This window comes from Canis lupus, chromosome 33, assembly GCF_048164855.1.
Source record: "Canis lupus baileyi chromosome 33, mCanLup2.hap1, whole genome shotgun sequence".
NCBI classification, from domain to species: Eukaryota; Metazoa; Chordata; class Mammalia; order Carnivora; family Canidae; genus Canis; species Canis lupus.
In genome coordinates, this window is record NC_132870.1 from 1,370,823 (window position 1) to 1,384,081 (window position 13,259).

The window sequence follows — 13,259 nt, forward strand, 5'->3', positions numbered from 1 at the left end:
CAAAGTGAAACAATGGACAAATCTGCTTTAGAGGCTTATGCAGGCGACTGATCAAGAGGAGGCCTTAAAGTTGAGCATTTGGAAATTCGGGAGCTGAGAGTCTCCCAAGGAGAAGAAATGCAGCTGTTGTCGTAGCAGAACACATTGGCTGCACAAGGCTTAAAATTTTTCTCTGACTGCCTGGGAGTACGGAGGAAAAGTGTTAAGGGGATGGTGTCTGTGACCGGGGGTGGGGGGACGGATTTAAATGGGCACATAAAAAGGCTTGCCTCCAGCACAGTGGAATCTAGACAATGTGAAATAGCTCGGGCTCAAGAGTTGGCACATTATTCTGGGCCGCCACCTGCTGAACAGAGGAGGGCTGCTCCACTTGGGGGTTATTCTTCTTAAAATGAAATTGAGAAGGGACACAAGTAGGGACTGCGTTTCAGAGAACCACCTTGTCTGACGCTTGCTTCAGTGAGTCCAGTCTCTCACATATTTACCAATGGAGGCTGCATTATAAGGGGGAGTTCGCCTTCATTATCATGTCTCTTTCTTCCCCCTTGGTTGGGAAACCTGGTATTCTGAGATCGAGAAGTACACTATATTGCTTCACAGAAACATAGATAGGAAAGGATGAAGACCCTCAGTAGCAGATTCGCCTTCTTTCGGGCAGAGCACTTTAGTGGGAGCAGGCTGACAACTCTGCACTTAGCTCTATCGCTTTGCTCTAACTCCCTGGTTGATTTTCATGCGTTTTTCTTGATTCCTTTGTGCCCCCTTCCCACGAACACCATCATGCTCAGCTTCCCATTTTCCTATTTTTGCCAGAGATGCGTGTGGAGACCTGGGCCCTGCAGGTACGGACACATCTGACTCCTGCCCAGAGGACCTCGCCTCTGACCCCCAGCATAGGAAAGCAGCATGGTTAGGAGGAGTTAAGCTTCGGCCGAAGCACAGGTAAGAGGCACAGGGGTCTGTGCCGAGTAGTTCAGAAGAGGGACGTGACTGCTGGAAAAGGGAATTGGGGGCAAGGCTGGCCAAGATACAGTCTAGTGAGTGAGGTCCGGAGGCGCTGAATAGGGAGGTCTGCTAGAAGCTCAGACTACACTCATGACAGTTTTCAAACTAGGCTCTGAAAATCCCTAAAGTTCCTGGGAGGTCCTGTGGGGCTCCCACAAATCATTTGGTTCAGATATCTTTTTATTTTTTATTTATTTAAATATTTTATTTATTTGACAGAATCAGAGAACACAAGCAGGGGGGATGATAGAGAGGGAGAAGCAGGCCCCCCAAGGAGCAAGAAGCCCAACATGACACGGGGCTCTATCCCAGAACCCTGGGATCATGACCTGAGCCAAAGGCAGGCACTTAACTGCTTGAGCCACCCAGGCACCCCTCAGATATCTTTTTTATTATTTTTTAAATTTTTAAAAGATTTTATTTATTTATTCATGAGAGACACACAGAGAGAGAGGCAGAGACCCAGGCAGAGGGAGAAGCAGGCTCCATGGAGGGAGCCTGACGTGGGACTCGATCCCAGGACTCCAGGATCATGCCGTGGGCTGAAGGCAGGTGCTAAACCGCTGAGCCACCCAGGGATCCCCTCAGATATCTTTTTAAAAAGACATCTACAACTGTTTTTAAAACTATAATTAAAAACACTCAAAGTGTAAAAAAAAAAAAAAAAACACTCAAAGTAATATACCCAACCAACGTCTTAAACACTCTGGAAATGACTATTGTGTCAAATTATACAGCAAGATTAATTCATCTTTGAACTGATAATCATTTAAAACTTTGCTTGTCATCTGTTAATTGAGGAATGTCCTGAGATAATATTATGAAGTTAGCCCAGTCAACATTTGCAGCTACGTACCTATGCTTTCTCTCTGCTCCTGTGTGCTTGGAGACATGCCAGGCCTTTGCTTTCCTCATCAAGCCCCCATGCCGGGCCTTTGAGGTCACTAGTATTCAACTAGGAGGTGGTGGGTTCAAATTCAGTTTGAGCTGGCAGATGTCTTGACAGTCAGCATAATGATGTACTTTATAGTAAAACTGTGGGAATTTCACCGAGGCTAAGATACTCAAAGCAGTTAGTACAGAGCCTGCCCAGAGGGAGCAAGAACCGAATGTCAGGACAGTGAGGTAATGTCAGGTGGAATGGTGACGATGTTGTGGTTTTCATTCTGTGCATGACCACGTTAGTCTGTGCGCCAGCATGAAAGGCAGTAATATACAGGGCAGGATGGGGTCCTGGAATCAGACCCCCTAGAACTCATGTTGCAGTTTTGCCACTTCTGTGTAACCTCAGGTGTGGTATTCAAACTCCTAGTTTCCAATCTGTAAAACAAGTTTATTTTTTTAATTTTAATTTTTATTTTTTTATGATAGTCACAGAGAGAGAGAGAGAGAGGCAGAGACACAGGCAGAGGGAGAAGCAGGCTCCGTGCACCGGGAGCCCAACGTGGGACTCCATCCCGGGTCTCCAGGATCACTCCCTGGGCCAAAGGCAGGCGCTAAACCGCTGTGCCACCCAGGGACCCCCCTGTAAGACAAGTTTAATAACGAATCACAGGGTTGCTGAAAGTGCTGAAAGACTGAATACTCATAAAGTACATGAGGCAGTGCCTAGCACATCACAAACACTGAACAAGTGTTGATTATGGTTGTTCTCAATTATCCTGATTTCAGTTTGCAGGCTCTTTCTCATAGACAAGTTGACTTGCATTAAAAGGAAGTAAACACTGTAGATTTGGATTTACGTAGCTATTCCTGTTTATGGATATGCAACTATACGTTAAAGTATTTGTTGTTTTACATAATAAAAACAACACTTGCATCTGCGGGAATTTCTTTTAGATTTGTTGTGGGGAAAGGATGGTCTTGGCAAAATTTCCAAATGCATGGTATCTGGTGTCTACATTAATGTTATCTGTAAGATTTCATCTGAACAAAAGATCCAAAAGAAGTTTGAAGATCCCAAGAGAGGACAGGTTAGATTGGCAGAGGGCTCTGGCTACAAAGCAGCCAGCTGGCAAAGCCTGTTCCAGGGCCAGCCTGAAGCAGCAGAGCCCTCACGACTATGCCCTTCAGCCTCCTTGGGTCATCACAGTGTAGACAGCCAGAGTCTCCTACTTAGCAAGACTCCACTGGGCTGTGTAGCCAATGTACCCAAGACCAGAAAGTTGTAGTTGTGAAGTTACTACAGTTGCCAGGGAGGAAAATGATCAGCAAAGGATAATGATCAGAAAATGAACCAGGCAAAGCAGTGAGGGGACAAGAGATGAAATGAGATTTGAGATGAATTTGGGAGGCAGATTGATAACAAAGATGGGAGAAGGGAGGAGAAAGATTAAAGGGTGTGACTTCAGAGTTGCTGTCAGTGGGGCACTTGGGGATAACTGTGGTACCATGAGCCAGGGTGAGAAGGGCAAGAAGAGCAGAGATGGAGTGAACATGCCTACTTGAGCACTGGAATCACACAGACTTGAGTCTGAACTTGAAACGATGAAAGATTTTATGAAGCAATCTTTTACAATTGGATAAAACAAATGAACCTAATTGTATATCTAGATGGTTCTATCCATGAAGAGACTGTCTTTAAAACAAGCTGGGGTTGCCCTCACCAGCATGGTCAAAGCTGGCCAATGGTGCTGTGTGTGAAGGGAGACTAGAAGGGAGTATACAGCAAGCAATTGCCTTTTTTAAAAGTCATGACCTATATATTACATGGTTGCATGCATTGTTTCCGCTCCTATCCCTGTAACTGGGTATACTCTAGGAATTTTTCCTGTGTCTTGTCTCCACAACTATATTTATTGTAAGCCCCTACAACAATCTGCTTCCTCTTTTCTAGAGGAAGAGCTCTCTGCACCCCAAGTGTCATTGATGTAAGGACTGACCTTGGAGATTGGAGGGGTTCTCATCCAATTATACTCTGATCCTAAATCCTGCCCATTTTGGTTTTTACTTTTTATTTTGAAATAATTGTAGACTCATAAGAAAGTTGCAAAAATAGTACAAAGATTTCCGCTACATCTATCACCTAGCTCTCCCCAAAGCTAACATCTTTTATGTCCATAGTCCAAATATCAAAACTATGAAATTAGGGCAGCCCCGGTGGCTCAGCAGGGGTTTAGTGCCACCTTCAGCCTGGGGTGTGATCCTGGAGACCCGGGATCAAGTCCCACATTGGGCTCCCTGCATGGAGCCTGCTTCTCCCCCTGCCTGTGTCTCTGCTTCTCTGTGTGTGTGTGTGTGTCTCATGAATAAATAAATAAAATCTTAAAAAGAAAACAACTATGAAATTGGCATTAGTAAAATGCTATTAACTACAGACTCTAAGGCTTATAAACTGTAGACTTTATTTAGATTTTATCATTTTTCCCCCTATGAATGTCCCTTTTTTGTTCTAGGATGCCATGTTGTATTTGTCATGTTTCCTTAGTTTCCTCTAATCTGTGATATTTCCTCAGGATTTCCAGGTCTTTTCTGACCTTGACACACTGGAAGATTATGCGCCAGTTATTTTGTAGGATGCTTTCTATTTGGATTTGTTTGATGTTGTTACATGGTTAGATTGACATTATACATTTTTGGCAAGAATACCACTGAAGCGATGCATCCCTCTTAGCACGTCCTATCAGGGACTACGTGTCAGCATGTTTTATTCCTAATGATATCAACCTTGATTATTTGGTTGACATGAAGTCTGCCAGATTTCTCTACTGTATAGTTGTCTCTTTGTAATTGATAAATATCTTGGAGGAGATTACTTTGAGGCTATGTAAATATCCTTGTTTCTCCTCAAACTTTCTCCATTGGTGGGTACATTCCCTGCAACATTTATTACTATAATATTCTAAGATGAGTTTCTATTTTCTTCATTCCTTCTACATTTATTAATTGGAATTTTTCCATAAGGAAGAGCTGTCTCTTTCCCCTCTTATTTTAACTGTTTATATCCACAAGGACTCTTGCACATTTATTTTATTCTGTGGGTTGTAATCCAGTGCTACTGTTATTTTATCACTTCTATTATTCTAGTTTTGGTCATTGGAAGCTCTTTCAGGCTGGGTCTGGTCTAAATGCTGTCTTGAATTTTGGAAAGGGATGAGGTGCTGATGTCTTATGCAGAAATGATGTGTTTACCAGCTTCTTAGGAGTCTTCCAAGTATTGAGCTGGGAGGTTAGTAGTCAGAGTTAAGCAGGTCTCATTTGTGACAGGTCACAGATTTTGGAATTCAAAAGTGCTACCGCATAAGCCAAGCGTAATGGGTCATAGTTATAGATCCTTTTTTTTGTGGAGAAAAGAGCCAAGAAGGATTTTTTTCATTTACGTATGAGTAAAATGAAAGAGTAAAAGCAAGAAACTCCATCTTCCCCAGGTATAGACAGGGACCAGCCAAGAAACCAGGTTTAGGGAGAGAAACTCTTGGTGGCCCACAGATCTGAACCCATCCTTCCCCTCCTGCTTAGAGCCCTGAATGCTCTCTTACCCTAAATTGTCAGTAGGAATCCTGTGATCTCACTTATCTTAATAGAAACATCTCCATAAGATTTGCCAAGCCTTAAGCCAGGGTGGTTCAGTGAGTTGGTAAAGGAAACAAAATGTTTCAGCTTAAAACTCAGGATTTCCTGAGCTAGTGCTTTCCCCTGTAAACGTCTCATCCCTTCCCCCACCAGTTACCACCATCATTACAATGACTGTCTCATCTACTTATTAAGCATTCACAGCATGGTGGTCTATGCTGTGTAAAGTAAATCTAAACAAATCCATAATAGAACCTCAGGTTTTGACCCCTAGTTCATTCTCAGTTGAGCAGTGAGGATAGTTCAGCTGGCACTTTGCACTTCCCTTGGCAATGAGTTTTGTCCTGGTGACACTAAGTCAGTGGAAGACCTCCTAAGGTTTAGTAGATGTTGATTTGGACCTCTGCTTCAGTAGCCTCCCAAACTGTGGGAAGTTTAAAGCAGTTAACACACAGTTTTGCAGACAGTGGCATTTTTGCATGTGGAGGAGGGTGCGGGTTTGGCAGAGATCATTCAAGGAAACTTCCTGATTCCAGTTTGATGCATTTTATCAGCAGATGGTTTTCCTTGTTTTCCTCCTCCTCCTGCCCACAAAATGGAATTCTAGCATTTCTAAGCTGCGTGCTATTGTCTCAGATGCTAGTTCTTCTCAGGAAAAGTTACCAAGGGTCACCTTTTCCCCTCTGATTTGGCAGGAATTGAGTTTTAATTGGCCAATTTGCAGAGGTGCCTGGGAATGAAAGTCCCACCCAGCTGCACGCTTGGGAGAGTTGAGTTCAGGGCGGTTCTCCCTGACGGGAAGCACAGGGGATTGTTGGGAGCGGAGAGAGCAGTAGTAGGGCAAAATGGCTTTTTATCCCACCCCTGAATATGACGTGCAGTTGGCCAGAGGGTTGTTTTCTAGGATGCTTCTGTTTGCCACCAGGTAAGTCCACTACTATTGTGGGAAAAAACTTCAGCATTTTCATTGCAGGATTCTCAACTGTGAAGCCTTTCACAGCTGTCTTTTTGATGTTGTACTATAGCTGTTTATAAAGCAAAATAACCACAGGTTAAGTTTAAGCCTGTTTCTCTAAATTGTCATAGAAAATTCCTGTTATTTGAGCACCCATGTAATTCAGTACTGGTAATATTTCTGCATGGGAATTTTCAATCATTCTCTCTCCTCTATATACAGTCACCATAATTCTTATGATATGCATATTTGGAGTGGCTTTTTATCTCATTCAGATCAGCAATTGCTTTGTGTCCTGAACTCCTTGGTTTTGCTTCCCCATTTCCCTGGGGGAATTCCACAGTAACTATTCCGATTTCTCAAAAGGAATGGCCATCCATGTACTAACAGCCAGGTTCTTCTCTATACTCATTGCCAGCATTTGTCTGAAGAGAAGGAACCTGTGAATACATTCTCAATTCTAAAGACAAGGTGTGGTCTTCTTATTGAACTTTGAATTTACATGAAAAGAAGGGTTTATTGAGATTGCTGGTTGTATATTATGGAACTGAAGGTATAAATACTTGACTATCTTTTCCCTATTCACAATACTTTGAATCAGTTTTATTCTTATATCATCTTGATTCAGAGTTTTCGTTCAGAGCTATGCTCAATGCCAGTGCTTGCGTCTAGGGATAGTATAACTTAAAAGAACGTATGGCACGGAAAAGGATAGGTGGGTGTGTCAGTCATGGTAACGTTCTAGATCTCAGGGTGATTTGAATATTTATTACTGGAGGAATTCATCATTATTATACTATGTAAAAGGTAAAAAAGAAAATACAAACTGCTTATATTATAAAACACACAGAGAGGAGGGATCACAGGGCTGGTTTTTCAAGTTTAATTTGGCATCCTTTCATTTGAAAGTTAATAAAAGAGAAGCATTCTTCGGAGTTGTATTATTTTCTCTTCGACCAGTGTCAGGTTGTGTGTGGGTGATGGTGTGGTTACACGGCTGTAAAATTTATTATGAAAATATTGATAGGGAGATGCTGAGAAGCTGGAGCCAGTGTCCTTAAAGTTCTCAGCTTCTGTCTTCTTTTCATTCATGTTTCTATAATATGTAAAAGCTTTCTTAGTGAACAATCCCTTGCTGATATGATTTAAAGATATAGATTCTTCTTTTGACCACTGTTGAAGGTTTTTTCTCTAAAATGAATTCTTTCTGTCCCTTCCTTTGTTTTCTTGTTCCTTCAGTTGCTTGTTTGTGGCCTCTTTCTCTACATGACAAGAGTGAACTAGGAGTGATTTGATGCAACACATCAAACTTACCCCAAAAGAGAATTCAGTTTCTTTGGTGTTGCAGGTTTAGGGGCCATCCATTTGTTTTTGTTTAATGGAATGGTGTTTGGAAAAAATGTAACTTCTAAAAGGTAAGGCTTTTGCCTCACAAACTAAACCAAACCAGGAGTGCCTGGGTGGTTCAGCGTTTGAGTGTGTCTGCCTTCGGCTCAGGGCATTGAGTCCCACATCGGGCTCCCTGCAAAGAGCCTGCTTCTTCCTCTATGTCTCTGCCCCTCTCTCTGTGTCTCTCATGAATAAATAAATAAAATCTTAAAAAAAAAATCCCAAACCTTTCTTCACTTGTTTTGGCAAATTCGATTTATGCTCTGGCATTGTATAAAAATTAATTAGCTTAATTTTGAAATATCTTGGTTGGTATTTGGACTCCTTTAAAGTCTCAAAGGACAATCTTGTGTGTGTTTATACCTAAAGGAGGAGGAGGGTTTCCAGCTACAGTGATAGGATACCCTTCCCCTCTTGCCCCTCAGCCCTGCAGCCCATTGGGTGGAGGGGAAGAGCCATGCACACCTTTTCATTATGCCCCGATGAACTGCTTCTGATTTATCCAACAGGAGTCCTCCGGCAGAGCCCCCAAGCAGCTTCTTCTTAAAAGGGGGCAGTAATTCAAGTGCACATAATATTTCTAGTTCTCTGCAACTATCTAACCCTCTCTGAAATCCCCAAGAATATGTTTGTGGGTGTCTATGTGTGGAAGATAAAAACAAACCAGCATAGAAGTGATTTCTCTTATCTGAGCTCCAGCAACATATTCTATGGCACAGAGAAGTAGAGAATAAAATTCTAAAATCATAATATCGGCTCTTTGAAGAAATTGGTAAAATCCAGTGCCTCCTTCCTTTTCCAACAAGTAAGATATCCAAATTGCAAACTGAGATTTGAGAAGACTAAGTTATTGATAATTAGACTTAGGCTATTTTTTGTCATTGAATTTTTAAAGTCTATGAAAGACAAAATGAACGCTCTTAAGGATCAGAGATGTTAGGGTGTTTGCGTCAACTTCTGCCATGATTTATATGCAAACGTTGAAGTGTGGGAAGGAGAATTGACTATTCTGAGTCCTCAGAGTTGAGAGGAAGGTAGAAAGAGAGGGATATTGAGAAAAAGACATTGCAACACCATCACCCATTGGTGATTAAGTGAAAAGCCCCCACCCCCATTGCTGGTCCCTCTACTTTACGATAATAGTTTTCTTTGGTCATCAATAAAATTTAAATCTTTTTAAAAATGTGTCAGAATAGAGAGTGGGGAAGAGATAAACAAGTAGTAAAAGCGTGTTTGGACAGGTGTGAGGAATGGGGTAAAGCATCTAACTAGAAAAGGTTTTTCATCTTTTATGCAAATTTTAGATGTTAGAGGCTTTTGTCCATCTGTTAGCACACTTCACTCTTACTTGTGATTCAGTTGTTAAAGCCAAAAGTCCCCAGGGCATATTATCAGGATGTGACATTTAAAAAGAACTTATCTTTCCAGAAAGGACTGTGTTGCTATGGAGTTATATTATCTAATGCATACTTTTCTACCCACTGAACCACTTGTTTATGACACAGATGTTAGTGAGACAATTATAAAAGCTGTAGAAAATTTTGCTTGGATTTTCTGTAAATGCAAAAAAATCTGAAATACAGCCTTGAAGAGCCCTATAGTCCTAGAAACTAGAGGTTAGGAATGCTTTTAAGGTGGGGAGGGTCTCAAGGATTTCTCAAAAACAGTGTCTTCGCCGCTGTGTATTAATGCACAATTACCACCTTTTTTTTTGAAGATCATAGGCTTTTTCGACTCTAAGAATTTTTAGAGCTTTCCTGTGTCCTCTGAACATGTAGAAAACATATTTCAATAAAGGGTAATTTTTATTGCAGAGAGAGTTCCATCTGGATCTATAGAATGAGTACAGTTCAGTGTAGCTTGGCTGGGTCATAGTTTTCAATTGCTAAATATTTTTGCCATCAGTATTTGAAGCCTATCATTGTCCTGTAGACAGGAAATGCCTAAATAGGCATTGTAGTTCAGATCATCTGTTCTACCATACTAAAGATATAATCTCCCCCCACCTCCACCAAAAATTACTTGTACAGTAACATTTAATTGTTTGCATTGAGTTTGCTCCCTCTTTAAAGATTTTTTTTTTAATTTATTTATTCATGACACAGAGAGAGAGAGAGAGAGAGAGACTCAGGCAGAGAGAGAAGCAGGCTCCGTGCAGGAAGCCCAACATGGGACTCGATCCGGGGTCTCCAGGATCACAACCTGGGCTGAAGGCGGCACTAAACTGCTGGGCCACCGGGGGTGCCCTGCTTCCTCTTTAGAGTATGAAAGGGGCAATTTAGCATTAACTGTCAAAACTGCAAGTGCCAATTTTGAGTCAACAATTCTACTTCGGGGAATTTCTGCCCTGATATGTCAGCATAGATAGAAAACAGTGTATGGGCATGGTTATTCACTAAAGCATTATTTGTAATAGCAAAAGACTGGAAATCAAAAAGTATCTACAAAAAGGGTCTTGTTAAATAAATAGGGTATATTCACACAAGGGAATATGAGGCAGCTAAAAGGAAAACAAGGCACGAGGAAGCTCTAAGTAATGAAGAGAAATGGAGGGCAGAGGCTGGAAAACGTGGAGTGAGCAATCTCAATGGCTTTGATCTTTTAACTATATGATTACCTATCCAAAAGAGTACTTAAATAATAGGAAAATATAAAGATTTGATTAATTTTGGTGATGAATACATGGGTGTTCCTTATATTAATTTGAATTCATTTATATATGATTGAAGTACTTTATAATTTTAAAAATAGATGAGGAAAAAGAGGGGGAAATTAGCAGAGACACACAAAAAGAACTTTAGGAAGCATATGTTTCCCTGGGCCAAGCACATAGTGCTCAGTGAGTATATCAGGAAGACCCTTAACCCACATCCATAACATCTTAATTCAAATAGACCTAATTTACAGAATATATTATGTAGCAGTTGATATATTGGGGTTTGGGGGGATGGTTAAGACTAGGACCTTGTTAAGTTGGACTTGGTCATCTATTAAAACATATTGTGCTCTAAACTGATGATGGATGGGCAGGTAGGTGGGTTAGTGAGTGGATTAGAAAATATGATGTTTTATGTGGTAGTGCTGGTAGTCTGCTTTGTATTCTACACATACCTGTGTAGGGCAGAATCATCTAAGAAGGACATCATGTCACTTGCTAGTTCCAGTTTCATCAGCCGACCCATCCCACACAGTTGAGCTTCCTTGTTTGTGGTTAGGAATGCAACAAAAGGGCTTTGTTTGAATTACACCCACAAGCAAAACTTGGGTTTACTCAAATTTTAAAATTAAATCGTCTTTTGGCTCTTATGGATAGGCTCATGATGTAATGCCCTTTAGGAAAGTATTTCCCTATCTTCTTAAAGATCAAAGTGATCCCGAAATATGAAAGCATGCTGTGCTCTTTAGGAAGGTTTATTAAATTATTTGCACCACTGAAAAAGTCAGCAAACAGCTATTTGACTTTTTTGGTTATCTCAAGATGCAATGTAATATATTTTTAAAATGAGAGGCTAATTTTGAGAAACTGTGCTTTTTAATAGGTAATACATGTGCATGGTACACAATTCATAAGTTATAGAAGGAAATACAGTGAAAAATAAGTTTTCCTCCTCAGAGGCAGTCATTGTTTCTAATTTCAGTCCAGAATATTGTTTCCATGAATAAACACATAAGGGCTTATGTATATTTTCCCCTTCCACACTGCAGCGTACTGTACTCACAGTGCTACACCTTACTGTCATCCTCTAACCATATACCTTGGAGATCTTTACATGCTAATATGTATAGAGCTACTCCATTCTCTTAATGACCATAAATGTATTCTATTGTATGTGTTGTACTGCAACGATTTAACTACCCTGCTACTGATGAGCATTTAGCTCTTTCTTTCAATCTTTTTATAGATATGTTATTTGAAAATTATTTCTAGATGTTGCCAAACTGTTCTTTCTCAGGTTGTGCTGATATAGATTCCCCCTAACAAAATGTGAGATTTGGTGGGCTACATTTAATTTTTTTTTAAAGATTTTATTTATTTATTCATGAGAGACACACACAGAGAGAGGCAGAGACACAGCAGAAGGAGAAGCGGGCTCTTCGCACCGAGCCTGATGCAGGACTCTCCTGGAATCATGCCCTGAGCCAAAGGCAGACGCTCAACCGCTGAGCCACCAGGTGCCTCAGTGGGCTAGATTTAGATCTTTTTCATTGTTCTTTTCCCTCATTTTATCACTTAACTGTCCATGTGGAAGAATCATATATCATATATATAGATAGATAGATAGATCTTATCTCTGAAGCCTTTTCCCAACATGTGTCTTTGTTTTTTTTCTTTTAGGACCTTTTGATTGTTTCAAGATTTCTCTGTTCTTTATGTTTGAGGCCTGTGAGGAGACTTGACACTCCACCCTAGAACAGATAGTTACTTCTAACTTGGGGAGAAAAAAGCTCCCCAGTTTGGGATTCCTATCTTGGCATTGCAAGTCTTGGACACTTATTTTATCTTTACTGGAGGAATTAACTTCTTTTGGTCTCCCTACCTGGATGTAAGCTCCTTAAGGGCAGGACCATATCTTAGTCATTAATTCTTTTAAATATCTCTCATCAAGTTTCAACTCTTCTAGTCCTCACTGTTGTGTTCCTTAAACCCCAACCTTCCACATCAACCCCTCACTTTTCCCTCTTCTGGCATCATAATGAAAATAGAGGACATTGGGTGTGAAGTCTCTCCAATTTTCCTCCCACCCTGTTCTCTTTCATGCTTAGGAGCATCAACATCTTACTTCCTTCTTTTTTGTAAAATTTTTTTTTTAAGATTTTATTTATTTATTCATGAGAATACACAGAGAGGAGAGAGAGAGAGAGAGAGGCAGAGACACAGGCAGAGGGAGAAGCAGGCACCACACAGAGAGCCTGACTCGATCCAGGGTCTCCAGGATCACACCCTGGGACTCGATCCAGGGTCTCCAGGATCACACCCTGGGCTGCAGGCGGCGCTAAACCGCTGAGCCACTGGGGCTGCCCCTTCCTTCCTTCTTTCTTATTTCAGTGGAACTGGCTTTACTGCCACATAAAGTCATACTCCCCACATGCGCTCTAAAATGCCATCCTTTCCTACTTGGTCATGAGTCCTGAGGAGTGTCATTCTCTTTGTCCTGTATCGTGAAGTTGCCTGTCTCACATACACTTGCTCAAACTTCTGTTTAAAACAAAACAGCAAGAACCAAACCTTTCCCTCCCTGATCTCCTCCAGACTTGTGGCTACCACCCTCTTTCTCCCCTTTAGAGCCAAGTTTTTGAAAGAATGATCTGCCCTTGCCATTCCCATTTTATCTCTCATTCACCTCTTACTTCACCATAGTCAGGCTTCTGCCCCTGCAGTTCCACGGCAAAGACTTTA

General features: G+C 41.1%; 1 protein-coding gene across 3 annotated transcripts in view; it reads left to right on the top strand.

Moving 5' to 3' along the window:
• The window catches only part of SHROOM3 (shroom family member 3), a 119,494-nt gene that overhangs the window by 60,024 nt on the left and 46,211 nt on the right, over positions 1-13,259 (top strand). For all 3 annotated transcript variants that reach the window (XM_072810811.1, XM_072810810.1, XM_072810812.1), the window contains exon 2: positions 814-942. In XM_072810811.1, coding sequence (XP_072666912.1) covers positions 814-942 — 129 coding nt within the window. The remainder of the gene's footprint in view (positions 1-813; positions 943-13,259) is intronic.